Raw genomic sequence first — 18,182 nt, 5'->3', positions numbered from 1 at the left:
GGGGGGATACCAACCTAAGCTGTAGCATGTACACAGCCTTAGTCTTTCTACAGAATACGAGGTGTAACTTCCCTGTGCAGATAGACAGCAGCAGTGTTTGATGATTGCTCTGCTAGGCAAGGGTAGTAACTGCAGCCCTTTCTCTCCCATATTTCCTAAGCTGTGGCAGGGTTCCAGTTGACTTAAGAACTACAGTACTAGCAACAGGGAATTTGTACCATCTCTTGTCAATGAAACTGTCAGATATCTAACCAAGAGCAGGTACCAGGTTTTGCTTCAGTTAACATCAGCAATATAAAAGTGAAACAAAATTTACATAGTTAGTCTACTCTCCCCAAGGGTAGAGATTTTTTTTTAATTGCTCCTCAAGCTTTTGTTTTGTATACCACGTAACAGTAAAGGTCACTTTCCATATTGGATGAGTCTAGGGGGAACTACAAGGAAGCCACATTATGTTCCAGCCTTTGATCGCTAGTTGCAAGTGAGGCCTGACCTATCTGAGAATCACTCATGGAATGTCACCATTTCCACATGCAGCAGGAACACTGATGCATACCCCTGCCAGGTAGGCAATGTTCTTGTTCGTCTCCTCCTAGAGTATTCTCACTCAGCTGTGCTGGAACTTCAACTATACACACCACCCATGGGTAGTAAGTGAGGCACCAAGGGGCTGAAACTACATCACACACACCTTTTCTCTAGCCATGGGAAGATAGGTAAGCCCTTTCTCCTTTGCTGCAGCCAGGAGATTTTGCAATTGCAAAAGGGGAAGAACAGAGGCTGGACAGCTGCATATGGAGTAGTTTATTAATTGTACACTTGTGAACTTGACCCAGTAGCAGCCTGAAATGGCCATGCGTGGGGATATAGACAGCCATCACTGCAGTGATCTACTATAACACCCCAGTGACCATTATAACCTTTTTACAAAGTGTTTCCTTGTGTTGTGCTTAAGACTGTGACCAGCTGTGGTTTTCCAAGAAAATACTTGATTGAAGGACAGCTACATTCATGACTTTGCTGATTTTAATTCTGAATTCAGTACTGCCTCAGAAAAAACATGCCAAACAAATGGCAGAGAAAGAGAGACACCAGGCCCTTGCAGCAGCAGATGAATAGCCTCCCCTGGAATAGGGGTTTTTAGTTATCACAGTTATTGCCTTTGCTCTTCCTCCCAGGCAAAGGAAATGCTGACTTGTTCTGGGATTGGGAAAGTTTACTGGCTAGTGAAGTGAAAGGTTCAATGAGTGTTTTCCGATCTGTCACTGTCACCTCCCACAGTCTCACCTTCTCAGCCTTTGCCCATTGCTGGGCTACTTCTGTTTCCACTTGTCTTTGCTCCGTGAGGTCAGTTTTGTTTCCTAAGACAACAACTGTCACCTAGAAAGAAGAGCAAAAAGGTCCAGGTGGTATATGCAGATCAATCACTGTATCAAAGTTGTTAAATAGCATGCAGGAGCTAGGCCGTTCACAATCTAAATCTCTACGTTAATTTTGGCTCACCCTAAACACGTTCTGAATTTTGAAGTAGTAGAATGTGGGGTTTAAACCTGTGTCACTCAGTGCGCTGGGAGCAAGGTGGGTGGCGATTGCTACCCACAACCGGAGGGAGGCAGGAAAGTGGAGTGTGTCACATCACCCGATGAAAATCCATTCTGGTGATGAGCAAAGCTCTACAGCCAGATTCTCCATTTGCTTTGCACACACCAATGACAAGAGCGTAGAATGCTCTTGAATGTCAGTTTGACACCTTCACACAGATGATGACAATACAAGGCAGTAAGGCAGCCAAGACCTGGCCCAGACTGCTGCTTTCCAAGCCCCAGACTGTAGCGTAAGAAGAGTAAGTCTCTTCCTCCATAAGATAACCTGTTGATGTTACTACAAGTTGTCACACTACTCAGAACAACATACAGGCACCCCCTCTAAATATCACACTCAAGTGGCATATTGTCCTGGAGGAGAGATGTATAAACTAGGTACAAAAGCTAAGACTAATAAAAATTAGTCAGAGGACTTTGTCTCAACATTATATACTCCTTGGAGAAGCCCTGCTCTGTACAGCCCTGAACTCAAACGTATTACCGTGTCCCTTTAATTCTAACCCTCTCCTCTTGCTTTGGGTTGTTTCTTCTCTCTCTCTCCCTCCCCTCTTCCTGCCAGCACTAGTTTTTACTGTAGCCAGGCCTAACTATTCTTTCCTGTTGAGCAGACTCTGGGATGTCGTATGCCTCCAGTTTCTTTCCTGGGGTTCTTCTGTCTGTAAGTACTTTACCACAGGTTCTCTTGCTTTAATATCTTCTACGACTCCCTGTAGAGCTCTCAGAGCATTACCTTCTGAGTAAGTCAGGATTACTGCTTTAAGTTCTGTCAATATTGTTGATGTTTTAACTCGTATTGCATAGGGCCACCATTTCCACCACATGCTTTAGTCAAGATCACAGCATCTTTTATTTACCACGAAGGCCTTCCCAGACCCACACATAAGCAGCTCTGTATCTGCCCAGAAAGGGGGGAGTTAACTTAGAAAAGCACAATAACCCTCAAGAACATAACTTCAGCAACCCACTCAGGAAACAAGATACCTAACTATGGTCAATGGCTAATCTGTCTCTTCTGTGACTGCAAGTTGCACCGTTGTCAAACCATTCCTTTCCCCTCTCCCCGAATACATTTTGAGTACTAATTAAGTACGTCTTGTATTTTGCAAGAAGTGGTATGACATTCTGCCTGTTACCCCCTCCCTTTTTATTGCCTGAATGAGCTTTATTTTGCTGGCCTATCGGCTAAAGGCATTTAGCAGGGAGAACTATGAAAGGATATATGGATACTCTAAGAAGATGGTAAACACAAGTGTACTGTGCAGGCGGTGTTCATCTAGAAGAGCTGCAACACTGTATCAACTGCTAACACTAGCAGCTTTCTAAGGGAAAATACAGCAGTCATTCTTCACAAGTGATTCAACAGCCAGACTGAAATACAGTAGATCCTCCTTGCTAATTGACTAATGTCTGGGAGACCCATTGTCAACTACTGTATTTTATAAATGAGCAAGTATGACACTAAAAGCAAATGAGGATAACTGACCACATTGTTTTATCCACTGCACTTTAGTTTTCATGTATAACACCTGATCAGTTTACAAACTATACTACCGTCCATATGAAATACTACATACATCTCTGCTGAGAAGAGGGGCAAGATATTTATCTTTTGTGCCAATTATATAGTGTGTGGATTAATGAAATTCTCTTGTATAGATTGCCCAAGACTGCAGGGAATATTTGCTTTCCTTTGTACTGCTGTGTAATTTAACTTTCCATTACTGTGCTATTTCAGACATGACCAAGAAATTAAGGCATCAAGCTTTTACCTCTTTTTTGTCTCTGATTGTGTCAATCTCTTTTTTGATCACTTCTACTCTCTGGAAGGATTCAAGGCTGTTCACAGCATACACAAGAACAAAACCATCAGCAACAGAGAAGTAATGCTTTGGAAACTCTACTCCCTCTTGCAGACCCGCAGTGTCATAGAGACGTAACTGTTCTTTAACCCCACGATCTGTTTCGACTGAAGCCAAATACACATCTTCCAATGTTGCACCTTCTTCTAAACCTGTTTTTAAAAAGCCCTAAAAGTTAGAACTTATAATAAATTCTGTAAAGTAATGCTGTAAGTATTTATTCATACTTCAGTAAAACCACTAATACTCATGGCTTTCAACAGTGCATTTCAATCCATTTAAAAAAAACTTTTTTTTGGATGGGTTTGACCAGGATTTGAACTCAGATCCCATTATGTTCTCAGCAAGACCAACGGGCTAGCTATTTACAGTAATGAGACCATGTCACATACACATTCAGTACATTAATATATATTAATGCATTTTTATGGGCATAAGTTCAGGCTGATATAACTTAGTTGGCCCTTCCCACAGGTTCCCCAAATCCTGCCCACCAGAACTGTACCAGTTGTTCTATGTATAAAGCCAGCTGCGGAGGAGTCAGAATTTGCCCCTCAGGCAGCATAACGGAGGAAAAAGGAGTACTAAAGAAATTACTACTGTAAGGCTTAATTAAGTTTTCTTTAGCAACCTATCTAGTCCCTATAGCTAGTCCCTATATGTTGTCACCCTTCCTCATATTGAATAGTACCTTACTCCACAAGTAGAGTAAGGGGACTAATACGTGTAGTCTAGGGACTACTTGTGTAAAGTACTAACTACCCAACAGGTAGACTCAGGCCATATGATGCTATAAGCGGCAAGGCTGAAGGATGTTTGAGTGCAGGGAATCTACATAACTTAAGGACATGATGGAGATCTCAGAATTTCAAGTCTAGCTCAGTGGTTTTAGTAGTAGTTTCAAGTTTTCCAACAAACCTTCTGTTACCAAAGTTTGTCATCTCCTGCCTCCATTGCACACCCACAAACATACACTTGTTGGTTCTTGTAGGGTGGATAGTACAGGTATGACCTCCATCTGAGACAAGATAGCTTTCTGATTTTTAGACAATATTGACACACTTTTAGAAATAAGGATTTTACTATGTTGAATAACACTATTTGAAACTCTTCATGCCAACAAAGATGCTGAAGTATTCCACCCACACCTGTGCTGATTATTTCCGCTGCTGCATGCAACCTTTGTTTCCAGAAAAAAAGTGGCACAAGCTCTCCTCGCTACTCCCTCCCTCCTTTTCTAGTCTTCATAAATCCAGCTCCCATTAGATACATGGCAAACTCTGACCAGACTATTTGATCTTGCCTCCAACTATAGCCACACTGACATGAGGACATAAGACTAACAGCACAAGGAAAAATTGGACTGATTAATAAAAAGAGAATGAGTGCGAAATAAGGTTGTAGATCTGATTCAGGAAAGTGGTAGCAGAAGGGTGTGCTGGGGCATTTTTAAAAACTAGGTGGCTAATTGAATCCCTTCAGAGAACAATCATTTCTTCCTGCTCTCTGCCTCTAGTCAGTGTACATGTGACCGTTCCTCCCAATCAACATAATGGAAGCAGCAACAGATATGTCTGTACCATCTTACCTGATGAGAAAGGGGTGGAAATGAAGTCCTTCATGCTGGAAAGAGCTAAGATTGGGAGTGAGAATAAGTAACAATGGAGGACCTTAAGGACTTCTCTGAGGCATAGGAATTTACACACCAGTAGTCTCAATGGGTGAAATTCAGGCCTCTGCAAAAGGGTAGCACCAGGCCCATGTGCCACTCAAAACTTAAGAGCGGTCATACTGGGTCACACCAAAGGTCCATCTAGCCCAGTATCCTGTCTTTCAACAGTGGCCAGTGGCAGGTGCCCCAGAGAGAATGTACAGAAGAGGTAACCATCAAGTGATCCATCCCCAGTCGCTCATTCCCAGTTTCTGGTGGCACATAGGCCTCCTGCTGGCCATTCATGTAGTGGGAATTTCCCCCAGTTAGAATAACCCACCTTTGAAGATTATTAGTAATCTTAGACTTGCATGCATCAGCTAGAGAAAGAGGAGGACAGAACCACCTGACAATGCTATGGTTGAAATCATGCTGCCAAGAGTATTTACAGTTGTTGGTTCGTACAATCTGCCTACAGACATTTTTCTTAGGCCTTGTTACAACTGTTATAAAACAAAGCTAAAGATTACGGGGGTGGAAAGGCACGTCATTTATAGCATTACTAACTAGCCTAAGTCTCGGAGAGTCCAGGGGGTCGGGAGCAAGAATCCTTGTTTACATTGCTAATCAACACCATGCAAGAAACATGCTCGCAAATTTCATCTGTAGCAGACTAGGCACACTGTAAAATTTGTTTAGTGTAAATGGTTTTGCAATTTAGAAATACAAAGAGTAAGGATCACAGATACTGACTGCCATTGTCCAATAAATATTTGACAGTGAATGATGAAGTGAGCTGTAGCTCACGAAAGCTTATGCTCAAATAAATTGGTTAGTCTCTAAGGTGCCACAAGTACTCCTTTTCTTTATAGTAAACTTAGACAATGCACAAAGAACCTGCAAATAAGCAAAACAGATTACAAAAAAGTGGGGTTATCAGAAGTGTCCAAGTGACTTAGGAGCCTAAGTGTCATTGTCCTTTAATGGGATCCATGCTCCCATTGTGTTCCTTGGGCATTTTTGAAAATCCCACCTCAGATTGTATGTATATGAGGGGATTTTGGCAAAGCACATTTGCTATTATCTATATTTCTACAATTCACCATACAGCTTTTAGGCTTCTATCCCGCAAAGGACTGTGTGCTGGAGGATCCAAGCAGATGTGCGGAGCTGGACATAGTACACATAGTGGTGGGCCACCTTTTGCAGTCAGGAGGCAGAGATATAAAGAAAAGAAGCATTTTCAACAGAACTGAAGTTCTCACCATCCTTTTGTCTCATAGCTGATAAGCTTTGGCAGAAACAGAGGGGCCATAGGCACCTCAAAGTACAGGTATGACCTCCATCTGAGACATTACTGAACAGAGGGAATATTTCAAAAGCCTTTCCAGACGTCTTTTGGAGAAGTTAACCAGTCACTGCTCTAGTCTGCTCTCTCAAGACAAGTCAGGCTGAAGAGTGCCAGGTGCTATGGAATTCACAGCCTATCTACCAGATGTTCTGCTAAACAGGTGTCAACCACAACTAAAACTACGTTTTAAACAGTCTACAAAAATGAAATCACCTCCCCTCTCAATTTAGCAGGTTTCCTATTCTAGGTATCTGTATCTACTACATCTCAGATGTAATAAGTCTACTCATTCTACAGTCATCAATATAGTCTCCCAGGTGGAAGACCAGAATTTCTAGTGTCAAAAAACAGGCAGAAAGAACACATATTACACCCTCCACTCTTCATCTTTTTTTCCTCTTTTAAACTTTTATGTTAAGCAGCAAGAAGAGCAAGCAAACAACCCCACCACTACCACCACCACACGCACACACACCCACACAGCCAATTTTATGGTTACTTTGCAAGTGTCCATGAAGAGGTGATATAGAAGACTTAAAACAATATTCAGAAGAGTTCCAGAAAACTGATCGCTGCTAAAAAACAACACCATGTTCATTCTCCCCCTTCACCTCAGTAAAGGCAAGAAAAATAAAGGCCGGATTGGTACCCCTAAAACTTGTTGGAATATCATAAAAATGGAAAACATCTCACCAACAGTATGCTTTCCATAGAGAAGCTGCTCCAAAATTGCTGTTTTTCCCACTGATGCCATTCCACAAATCACCACTTTGTAGCCCTTTCCCATCTTATTTCAGGATAGCAAAGTCAGCAAATAAATCCTGTTCAAGCACAGGGATCTGTTATATTTAAGACATTACATTAACAGCAAAGTCACTGAAACATTTAGTGCTTCAGTATATTTTAATTATGCAGTTCAACAACCCATGGAGTTGATTTTGAAGCAGAGCTCTATCTGAAGAGGTCACCAGCAGCTGGTATTTCTAGAACAATGCAATTTGCTCCCCCTCCACATTTTAGGCCTCAAGCCTTCCAACGTTTACACACATTTAAGTTTACTCAGGCAAGCAATTCCCTCCACTTCCAGGGGGCCGTTCACCCAAGTAGTTACACACCTGCTTACATAGTTGCAGGATCAAGGCCTTGCAGCCTCTTCAGGGCAGGGACTGTGCCTGCTTTTGTGTTTGTACAGCACCCAGCACACGGCCTGTGCAGTGCTGCCAACTCCCACCACCACATTGTGGGTTTCATATATATATATATATTGATCTGATCACGCCAGTTCCTGGGAACACGTGAGCGCCTGGGCCTGCGTTTCAAACCAAGCATGCATCTTGCCCTCACGTTCACAGGGAAATGCTGGCAGCAGTGCCCCCCAAAAGCTCAGGCACCGGCGGGCCGATAACAGCTGCGTACAGGGCACTCTCGGCTGGGGGTGGGGGCCCTGACTTGCGACTTTGTCCTGGCTGGATGTGCAGGGACCCCTGGCCCGGAGACGGGGCAGAGGAGGCGCCGCGGGCACGCAGGTGCCAGCTGGCCGGGAGGCTGGGGGGAGGCTGCTGAGAGGGAAGCTCTCTCAGGGGCTATTAGCCCAGCGAGCAGGCCCCAGGTCCGCCCTTCCCTGCGGCTACTAGCCTAGCGCCAGGGGGCGCCCCTGGCAGGAGGGGGCGGGGACCCTGAGCTGGCAGAGCAGCTGCCGCGTGCACCGCACACCCCGCCCAGCCTCTCCGAGAGCTGGGGCCGGGCTCCGCCCACAGCGCCCGCCCCAAGAACACGGCGGGAGCTCGGACCCCCCCCGCGCAGAAAGATGCTCCTCCCACCTTGGGAGTGGGGCGCCTCCTCAAGTCCTGCCCACCCACAGCCCGATTTGTAATCGCAGCCCCGCCCCTTCCTTTTATTGGCATGTGGCGAGGGGGGCGGGGCGGAGGAGGTTAGGCCAATCAGAGCCGTTGGCCCCCTCAGAACTACGTTTCCCAGCAGGTCCCAGCGCTAGGGCCGGAAGCGATAGGGGGCCGCAAAGGACGGTGGGAGGTAGGCCTCTTCCTTTCCGGCTTCGGGCGCCATCAGGTGAGTGTCTGCGCCGTGCTGGGCTGCTGGCTGCATCCGACCCCATCGGAGGTTGGGAGCCGCCCATCCGTCCCTCCTTCTCCGCTCCGTGCGCGGGCCAGGCCCCGAGGGCCCGGGCTCCGGGGCAGGGACCGGGCGGCAGGAGATGGGTCGGGACGGGCCCCTGAGGGGTGCTGGGCCCGAGCTGGGACGGGCCTCCCCGCTGCGTGGGGGGTGCCTGGGGCGCAGGCCGCGGCGAGCTGAGTGGGGAGCCCTACTGGGCGGCCAGGTGCGGGTGGCTGGGCCTCTGAACAGCCATGACAGGGTTGGGGAGGGGGGTGCAGCGGGTGTCTAGGCCTCTCTGAGCTGGCTGCTGTTGGGCAGCCCTTCGAGTGTAACGAAGTGGGGGTGACAGCTTCTGACTGACGTGTGTGCGGGGAGGGGCGTGTCGCTCTAGGGTCCAGGGGCAGCCAAGCCTTAGGGCTGTATCGTGGGGGAGCCTCACTGAGGAGGAGCCTGGGTGGGGGGTAGATACTGAGTCCAGTTATTCAGCTTGGCTTTACTTTTACTAGTTTGTGCTGCTGTATACAGGCAGGCATCTGCACCCTGTAGATCAGCAAAGGCTTCTTAAACCGCCGCATTGAAAGCAGAGAGAGGGACTGGTGTAGCAAATACCACCCAATATAGGTAGATGGGAAGCCAGAACTCTTAGCACAAGAAGGGAAGATAACCAGAAATGTGGGTTTGTTTATAAATTAAGCTGTCTCAGGGTGAGATATTTTTGAGGGTTGAATTTGACATGGCTGAATTAAATTTGCATTGTGACTTCCCGTGAGACCTGCAAAACTATGCTGTATGGGATAAGTGGCTTCTTGAATATTTTGCAGAATTTTAATGATCTCCTGAAGATCTCAAAGTATTTGAGAAACCGATAAAGTAAGCTTTTCGTTAGGTGAAGAAACTGAGACCCAGCGTGACTTCCCTGAAGTTTTAAATTTACAGAGCAATAACTAAAATTCAGATCAGATATTATTAGTTTGTGGTAGCAGCCAAAACATGCTGAGCAGGTTCACAAAGGAAAAAAGTCTCTGCCCTGAAGAGTTTGAGGTATAAAGACATAAACAGATAAAAAGGAGAGGAAACTTCAGGATGGTAATCGGTATGTGTGGGGTTAGTTACAGATCTCCAGAATCTTGGATGTGTGCTGCTTTAACAGTGTCATCATGCCTGACATATGTATAGGGAGCTTTGGAAATGTGTTCACATAAGGCAGCATATTTTTTATTCCCTCTGTGTGATGTTATATTTTTTCGGTTGGAAAGACTCTGCAAGCTCACACAGATCTCTAATTCAGCAGGTAAACAAACATGGGTGCCTACAAATACATCCAAGAGCTATGGAGGAAGAAGCAGTCAGATGTGATGCGTTTCCTCCTGCGTGTCCGCTGTTGGCAGTATCGCCAGTTGTCTGCCCTACATCGAGCTCCTCGACCAACCAGGCCAGACAGAGCCCGTAGACTTGGATATAAGGCTAAACAAGGTAACTAGAACTAAAAGGGTGTGAGGTCAGCATGCTTTAGTGGTACAATGTTAATGGTTTTTGATGGCTCCTTCCATGATTGAATATTAATGAATCAGTGTAGATGGGAGCGTGCTGCATACTTAATCATGCTCTTCACTGAGAGTTTAACTTTGTTTCCTGTGTGAAAGTAGTTTGGTATCATACCAAATTACCATATGAGTTGTGGGCACATACAAGTAGAATGTAAGTTAACTCTTAATTGGCACCCACATTGGCACTTCGGGTAGAGAAGCTAACCGCAGCCTAAATACGTATGGAGATTGAAGTCCCCTTATTCTTAGGGTATATCTTCACTGCTGAGTTAGCCTGGGTGTTCAGCATCCGGTTTAATCTAGCTCAGGTATAGACCAGCCACAGTCAAGTTACTGTGTTTTCACTGGTGTTGCATTCTTTGTTGTGTGTCACCAGCACTTCTGGGGACAGATCTCTTAGTTCTATGTTCTGCAATGAACTGAGCCCTGATTCTTTCTCGGTGAATTGTGGGAGACCTTGTCTGTCCTTCTGGGCACAGAGAGAATTATGAGAAGACACTGGAGGCCTATCAGCACTTGAGTGATATAGTCTATATCCTTGCTGCAAACTACCCAAGTGGAACCTGGGTTCTAATCCACGCTCCCAGCTAGCCAGGGTTAAAAACACTAAACTTGGGTGAAGCATTTTTGTGGGGATGGAAGGGAATTTAGGGGGCAACACGCAGGTAAAAGCCTGTATAAATGTACTTTTATATCGGTAGGTTATTTCGGTTCCCAAACCAGAATACTCTATGCCAGTGGAGCTATCTACTTGGGGAGTTTTGCCACTTTAACTGTACCAGTATCCACAAAACAACAAAACTTTCTAGTGCAGACAAGTTCTTAATATGCTGTACCACTTGGTGAGCAGTGGGTGAAGATTATTGTACAAAAAACAGTACTTGTGGTAGCATAGAAGTATAGCCCCAGTGGGGAAGTGTAAAAGCATAATTAGTGACTGAAAGGTTATCAGAAGTCTGTAGTTCCAAGAAACTCAGTTTTTAAAAAATGGTGTTTACAGGTTATGTTATCTACCGCATTCGTGTTCGTCGTGGTGGTCGTAAACGCCCAGTCCCGAAAGGTGCTACCTATGGTAAACCTGTAAATCATGGTGTTAACCAGCTGAAATTTGCCCGGAGCCTGCAATCTGTAGCAGAGGTAAGTGTCTTTCCTTTGTGTCACTCAATAGCAGCTTCTTTGGGGGGCTGAGTTGCACTGGTTCTGAATATCCTTCTTGACCAAAAAGAGTGATTTCCTCTGTAACGCAGAAGATCACGACTAATGATAGTACCAGAGTACTTGTGTAGGATTCTTTATCCATTTCTTATTTTACAGATGGGGAAACTAGTGTGCAGAGAAGTTAACCTGACAAGTCATTTGCACTGCACATTAATGCCAGAACAGTCACCGAATTTGTCAATGCAGCTGTCCTATGCATACAATAGAACAGCCAGCAACAGTGGATAGCCTTCATTAAATAAGGGGGTTTGACATCAAGAAACTTCAAATATGTTATGGTGCATGTTTTCACCTTTGCTTTTGGTCTCTGTAACCTAGACAGTCCAAACAAACCCTTCCTGATGTTTAAAGCTGTTATGATATGCATGGTATGGTATGCATATTTATTCTCCAATCTTAATCGCTTTCCTGCTGAAGAATTTAAACTGAGTTGTTGCTTCTGAATACTCTGCTTGCCAAGAAGTAAAATAATTTTCATGAAACTAACATGATCCTAGTCAGTTTGTGTTGCTCCCTTGGTGTAGCAAGATGAATGGTACCTGGTGAGAAGAGAATCCTAGAATACATGAAGGGATAGGTTTATGGATAATAAGAGAACAGGGAATAGATTAGAACATCTATCGGATTCTACCCTAAAACAATTCTTTTACTCAGTATTTCATGCTATTGTCATAGTTCATTACATACTGTTTATAGTCTATGATCAGATTTAGACTGTAACCACCTCAGGGCACGGATTGTTGTGCTTTATACAGTATAAGAGCTAACACCATATGATCAGGGCATGTGCTGTGGCCCACAGCTTGAGAATGCCCCTATCTTACTGAATTGATAGTTAGAAGGTGTTTTGTATCTCTCCATTTCTTCCCTGTAAAGTTCTCATTTACAGTCCACCGAACGAAACATCTCTAATGTTTAACAGAAAACTGCTGATGAATCAATTTGCTAGTCACGGTCTGATCTGCCTTACTTGGTGTGGGGAGGGCTGTATTAAACAAGTGTCCCTAACATGGACAAAAAGTCTGATACCCTGAGAGCTTGAAAGACTATTTGTGGGTTAACTTAGCTCTGGATTTGATGACTCGCTACTGAAATACTGAAGCTATAGTGATGCCAGAAATTGGTAATGGGAGAGAGTTTGGTTGAAAGATTGTTGAGAACTCAGTTAAACCTAATTACTGTCAAAAGAATGTTAAAGATGAGTCATGAGGAAATGTTAAAACTGTGTGTTAAATATGGAATTCCGTCCTGCAAGTTAGAAAAATATCCAATTGTCCAACAACCCAAAAATAAATGTTTTGTTGAAGACAAACTGCCTGATATACCCTTAGACCTTTTTAATTGTTTTTTAAAGGTAGGCTTTTTCCATGATTAGAGCCTTCTGAGCGCTAGACAGTTCTAAAGAAACTTCAGACTACTTGGTAGCTTCAGGTGCTTCCATTTGTTATGCACTCATAATGTGCTCTTGAAATGTGATGTTCATGGGTCATCCCAGCTTTCACACTGAGAGGCCATGAATTCCATCTGTGCAACCAATCTTCCAAATCAGAGCCTTAACTATACATTATTTTACATAATGATGAGAGGAGTGAACTGTCTTTGTACAGCAAGTTCATACCATCAAATCTTTCTAAAAACAAAAGGCAACATTGTGAGAATGGGGGGTGCTGTGTGTCTGACAGTAGATCTGTAGTTTCCATGAGGGGGACATTTCTCCAGTGTTTCTCTTGACCATGGGCAGGGGTGAGCAGGTGGGGGTTTGTAATGCCAAGAAAAAAAAAAAAGAATGAGAAAACAGTTAACTTGTTCTTTATAAGTCAAAGCCTGTTTGGAATTGTCTCCTGTTGTGTGTTTTGTCTATCTTTACCCTGAAAGGTATTTCTGTATATCAGGAATGTTCTGACTTCCCTCTTTCCTGTAAAGTGCCACTTTTGTAGAAAAAATAATTTATTTCCTTTTTGGCAATCTAAACTGCGATCCAGGTTGTCTTTGAGCAAGTCACTGTTTGTTTTTTTAAAAATTGCAAGGTCTTCAGATCTGTCTGCCTCATGCTAATTAGACCTTTGATCTAATTAGTTCTGATCACTTTAAAGGACTAGCCAGGTTTCCAGCTCTTTAGACACCAGTTTACTTAATTTTGTATACTTTTTCTCATAGACAACTTTTACTGCTAGTCTATTTCAGTCATTATTAAGGCTTTGTCTGTAGGCAGGAATGCTTGTGATGCAGGGTTCTAACTTTTGGATGGAGTGTAAAAAAGATGAATATTGCATTGGTTTTTCCTTGCAGTTAAATCAATGTAATGCCCTTTTCTGCTCCTTTTGATATTGAAACATGGCTTCATGTCCTTGCTTTTTGTCTCATATATAATAGTTGTACTAGGTCCACTTCTTGCTGCAGGACTGGAAATGGAGTGGGATGTCAGGGAGATCTATTGGCCTGTGGAGTAATCTCCCATGGGTAGTGCTGAAAGTTTTCTGGTTACACATGCTTAATATTAAACTGAACAACACTAACAAAAATAAAAAGAGAACAGTCCTAAACTGTCTGGGGAGGGAGCAGGATTAGATGACCCAATAGGTCTTTTCTTTCTCTTGTTTCTGTGAAAACTGAGCTGCGGTGTTCTTGGCCATCCGTTAATGGAGAGAGGATGTTGTGTCTCAAAGTGGGCAGCAGCCCTCCATAGAAGTTTGAGAGAAGGAAAACACTTCTCTTCCCGTCCTCCCTTCCAGTCAATACGGGATTATTCCCTGTAGTGATTTTTGTGTGTATGTTTTCTCTAGTATAAGATGGTGTCCAGTTAATGAGGTTTCCATCACTTCCCTCAGAAGACTTTCATAGCCTAATACATGTCCAGTAACCTGATGACACTCATGTCATATAATCCTTCTCCTTTAAATTCCTTAATTTTGTGGTGCACAAACTGTGGGGTGTGATTTCCCCCCCTGCTTCCCCCAGGTGGGCATGGAGGACTGTTCTGGAAGCAAGCGGTGATGCCAGGTGGCTCATGCCCAGCCCCATGCAGCAGGGCCCAGGTCAGCCTCCCCAGTAGAAGGGGGCAGAGAGGGAACACCAGCTCCTCCTCCACCTCCTGACGTGGGTCAGTGTGCTGTGCAATTTCTGCTCCAGGCAGCTTCTGTGCCCAACCCTGGCTCCACCACCAGAGACCATCACGTACGTCTTCCCCCACACGGAAAAGCTGAGGTGGGAGGAGCAGAAGAGCAGGTATTGGCCCTGCCCTAGCAATGCCTCCTGGCTGCAAGGTAGAAGCAGCCAGCTGCTGTGAGGAAGTCTTGGCTGTGCAATAATGGAGGGGAGACACGGACAGATTCTGTTAATGGAGGGGTTTGCAACTGGAAAAAGTTTGCGCACCACTGCCTTAACTGACTTCCTGTCTGCCACATTCAGGCTTTTGGTGCCTGTTACTGTGGCATATAATCTTGTCTCCAGCCACACCTTTGCTCTCAATTCTTCCTGTTCAGTCTTTAATTCCATTCCTCCTAATCATCTCCTTAATGTATCCTTTATCTTTTTTTTTCCATTCCTACTCTTTGCCATCATTGTGCATCTATGCTGTGAAGCAGTCTCCTTTGTTATGTCCACCAAACACTTTTCCCCTTAATTCTTCATTAATTCTCACACGTGAGAATCCTTCCAAACTGCTCTCCAGTCTCAAATTCTTTTGTTAATTGTCCCTTTTTTGTTGTATTCTGTCCTCTTCAAGGATTTTTGGGGACGAGAACCTGGGTTAAGTGCCGTAAATTTCAATTGTCCCTTTCCTAATTTTATATTTCTAGTTAGAGCCCTGTGTACACAGTCCTAAAGAATTTCTCTCCTTCCACCCTTGTATGAACTCTTGTTTTTTACCCTGTTGTCTAGGAGCGTGCTGGTCGCCACTGTGGGGCTCTAAGAGTGTTAAACTCCTACTGGGTGGGTGAAGATTCCACATACAAGTTCTTTGAGGTAATCCTGATTGATCCATTCCACAAGGCCATCAGACGCAACCCTGACACCCAATGGATCACCAAACCAGTTCACAAACACAGAGAGATGCGTGGGCTGACATCAGCTGGCAGGAAGAGTCGTGGTCTTGGCAAGGGCCACAAATTCCATCACACCATTGGTGGCTCCCGCCGCGCTGCATGGAGAAGACGCAATACCCTGCAGCTCCACCGTTATCGCTAATTCTTGTAAATGTCACAATCTAATAAAGCTTGAGAGAGATCTTGAATTTTCCACTGTCTCTACTTAATTACTTAAAATGGGAAGTCAGGTTTTCTCAAGGAGGTCATAGTTGTATTGCCTTATTTTAAAGGACTGGCAAAAAAATTTAACTTGATGGTTGGGTGCTAGAGTGACATTGCTGGAGAGTAGAACTCTAATCACAACAGGTAAAGCAGGAGAAACAGTGCAAGCGTCTCCGTTCTATTACGGTCAAAAAGGGTGTTGAGGTTTCCATGTCTATTCAGTGTTCTCTGCTGAGGCTGGTAACAAAGAGGCCAGCTATGATGCACACACTGATGTGAACCAAATACAAGTTTTGTTTTATATTGGTGTCAGATGGTAAACTGAAAGATGCTTAAAACATAATTTGCTTGGGAGTGATGTCTGCTCCTTAAGTGTGAGTAGGACAAAACTTTTTTAGTTGTAATTGTTGAATATGAATTAATACTATTAGAAGTTTTCAAGCCTGGGTATCTGCAATAAGGTGCTTAAATCTAAACCTGGATTTAAAATCTAGGATGAAGATACTTGTTTTCATTAAAATATGCATTTTAAATGCCCAGTTCATAAGTTCACACAGTGACTTATGTTCAAAGATACAGGCTTGGTGAGTATTTCCTACAGTTCTTCAGTGTCTGCTCAGCTTTTCCAGACTGGAACTCTGTTGCTGTGTTCCGTTGCTCTTTATAGGTCTTCTGGCATTTTCTTCTGATTTATTTACTTTGATGTGCCTATTCTACATGGAACAGATGTATTCATTTGCCCGTTTTGGAACAATGCAATCTAACACCCCCCCCCCCAAGAAATGTAATCTGGTTTCCTAGTATACTTCATTCATAACACTGGGAGTAGAGAGAGTAATGATGCATTCTCACAGAAATGTGCCATGCAGCTGGGCTGTGATGGGGCCTGTTGCCCACTGGGGCCTAGGACCACAGGGAACATGGCTGAGAGAGCCATGGGACTCCAGGCTGAGGAAACAGGTTAACTGACAGCCTGAAAGTAGCTAGGGCCTCCCAGAAACAACCAAGAACAAAATTTCTGGGAATGAGGAAGTAGTTCTGTGCAGCCAAATTTAGAAAAAATCTTTGTTCACAGGGGAAACACTACTAAGACTATAAATTTGTTGTTTTTTTGTTTGTTTGATTATAGCCTGTCTCAAAAGGTTTTAATTTGAAGAGAAGGCACTCCAAAGGGAGTGTACTTCTCTGACAGCTTGTTTATAAGCCTTAGGGCTTGGCTACACTTGCGAGTTACAGCACAATAAAGGAGTCCCAGGCACACTAGCTCACTATCGGTCCACGCTGGCAAGGCACTTATAGCGCTCTGACTCCGCAGCTACTGCACTGCTGGTACTCCACCTCGACGAGTAGAATAACTTTTGCTGCGCCCCCGCTGGAGCACTGCGGCACCAGTGTGAACAAGGTGTTGCTTTACTGCCCTCTGATCAGCCTCCGGAAACATCCCGTAATCCCCTTAAGTCAAGTGGCCACTCTTGTCATTGTTTTTGAATCGCTGCTGGAATGCGGATATGCCCTTTGAAAGCTGTGTTTCTGACAGCCAGCTGCTTATCTGTTCTGAGACAAAGCAAGCAGTTACTGTGGAATGCTGTGTGTGTGTGTGAGAGAGAGGGAGGAGGGGGTCTGCTGCCATCTGAACTTACAAGACAGCATGCTGACATGCTCTCAGCCCTGCAAAAACCCACTCTCTCCCTCCACATACACACAACACACTCCGTCACACTCCACACACCCATGCCCCATTTGAAAAGCACGTTGCAGTCACTTGCATGCTGGGATAGCTGCCCACAATGCACCGCTCCCTATGCTGCTGCAAGTGCTGCCAATGTGGCCACAGCAGTGCGCTTGCAGCTGTCAGTGTGGACAGACTGCAGCGCTTTCCCTACTGCACTCTCCAAAGGCTGATTTAACTCAAAGCGCTCTACATCTGCAAGTGTAGCCATGCCCTTATTTTACTTTGGTGTTGGGGAGAGCAATTCCAAAAGGCTCTTGTTAGCAATCTGTTTGAAATCTTGTTTAATTAGATTTGGGGCAAGAAGGAACTTCAAAAGAAACTGTTCCTTTATAGCCAGGCTAGAGGCTACTCCATTTTGCTTTGAAGAAAGGCATCCGAAAGACTGCTTGTGTATAGCTTTGCTGTCTCCTTCATTTCACTTTGCTCTGGGGGAGGGGAATTGGTATTGGGAAGACAGGATTGTTTCTGGAAAGCAAGACCTTAAGACAGCCTGGCTTGACCCAAAACTGAAGAACCTAGGTGCAAGTTGGACCGGGTCTCCCCTTAACACCGAGGAGGTTGTTGGCTACTGAGAAGGAACCCATGCAGCTGCCTCCCTTCTGTGGCCTTGGGAGCGGCTGAGTAGGAAAGCAGGGACAAGAAACACTCCTGTATCTGGGGGGGGGGGGCTTGCAGAAGGATCTGTCTTCTGGAGTACCAAGGTCCAGCAGAACAAATTCTTGCTCCACAGGCATTTAGAAACCTTACATGCCAGATCTGCAGTCAATATAGGGGAGACAGTGTTTCCTACTGGATAGAGCAGTGGACTTTAAGGAGTCCTGGGGTCTGTTCCTGGTTCTACCACTACCCTGGGGGGTGACC

General features: G+C 44.6%; 2 protein-coding genes across 3 annotated transcripts; one reads left to right on the top strand and one right to left on the bottom strand.

The window, feature by feature from the left end:
• Nucleotides 1–1,002: 1,002 nt before the first annotated feature.
• Nucleotides 1,003–7,252, bottom strand: NKIRAS1 (NFKB inhibitor interacting Ras like 1). 2 transcript variants are annotated; one of them, XM_073333491.1, is made up of 4 exons: nucleotides 7,159–7,252; nucleotides 3,543–3,615; nucleotide 3,501; nucleotides 1,003–1,380 (listed from the first exon to the last, which is right to left on the bottom strand). In XM_073333491.1, the coding sequence occupies exons 1-4, from the start codon at nucleotides 7,250–7,252 to the stop codon at nucleotides 1,141–1,143; spliced, it is 408 nt and encodes a 135-aa protein (XP_073189592.1). In that variant the 3' UTR covers nucleotides 1,003–1,140. The 2 variants fall into 2 exon arrangements, with proteins under 2 accessions (XP_073189592.1, XP_073189591.1); XM_073333490.1 differs by having other exon boundaries at nucleotides 3,374–3,615.
• A 1,218-nt stretch (nucleotides 7,253–8,470) lies between these two features.
• RPL15 (ribosomal protein L15) lies at nucleotides 8,471–15,573 on the top strand. The gene is made up of 4 exons (XM_073333482.2): nucleotides 8,471–8,532; nucleotides 9,869–10,050; nucleotides 11,125–11,261; nucleotides 15,222–15,573. Exons 2-4 carry the CDS (start codon nucleotides 9,879–9,881, stop codon nucleotides 15,525–15,527), a joined length of 615 nt encoding a protein of 204 aa, XP_073189583.1. The 5' UTR covers nucleotides 8,471–8,532; nucleotides 9,869–9,878; the 3' UTR covers nucleotides 15,528–15,573.
• Nucleotides 15,574–18,182: the final 2,609 nt, after the last annotated feature.

This window comes from Lepidochelys kempii, chromosome 2 (assembly GCF_965140285.1).
Source record: "Lepidochelys kempii isolate rLepKem1 chromosome 2, rLepKem1.hap1, whole genome shotgun sequence".
Taxonomy (NCBI): Eukaryota; Metazoa; Chordata; order Testudines; family Cheloniidae; genus Lepidochelys; species Lepidochelys kempii.
This window is presented reverse-complemented; position numbering and strand designations above follow the sequence as displayed.

Excerpts from the sequence above, each read along its gene's own strand:
- NKIRAS1 (XM_073333490.1), bottom strand. The coding sequence starts at position 7,252 with ATGGGAAAGGGCTACAAAGTGGTGATTTGTGGAATGGCATCAGTGGGA. Across the intron at positions 3,616-7,158 it reads CTATGGAAAGCATACTGTTG|GTTTAGAAGAAGGTGCAACA; the intron begins GTGAGATGTTTT and ends TTTTAAAAACAG. Across the intron at positions 1,381-3,373 it reads CAATCAGAGACAAAAAAGAG|GTGACAGTTGTTGTCTTAGG; the intron begins GTAAAAGCTTGA and ends TCTTCTTTCTAG.
- RPL15 (XM_073333482.2), top strand. The coding sequence starts at position 9,879 with ATGGGTGCCTACAAATACATCCAAGAGCTATGGAGGAAGAAGCAGTCA. Across the intron at positions 10,051-11,124 it reads TGGATATAAGGCTAAACAAG|GTTATGTTATCTACCGCATT; the intron begins GTAACTAGAACT and ends TGGTGTTTACAG. Across the intron at positions 11,262-15,221 it reads GCCTGCAATCTGTAGCAGAG|GAGCGTGCTGGTCGCCACTG; the intron begins GTAAGTGTCTTT and ends CCTGTTGTCTAG.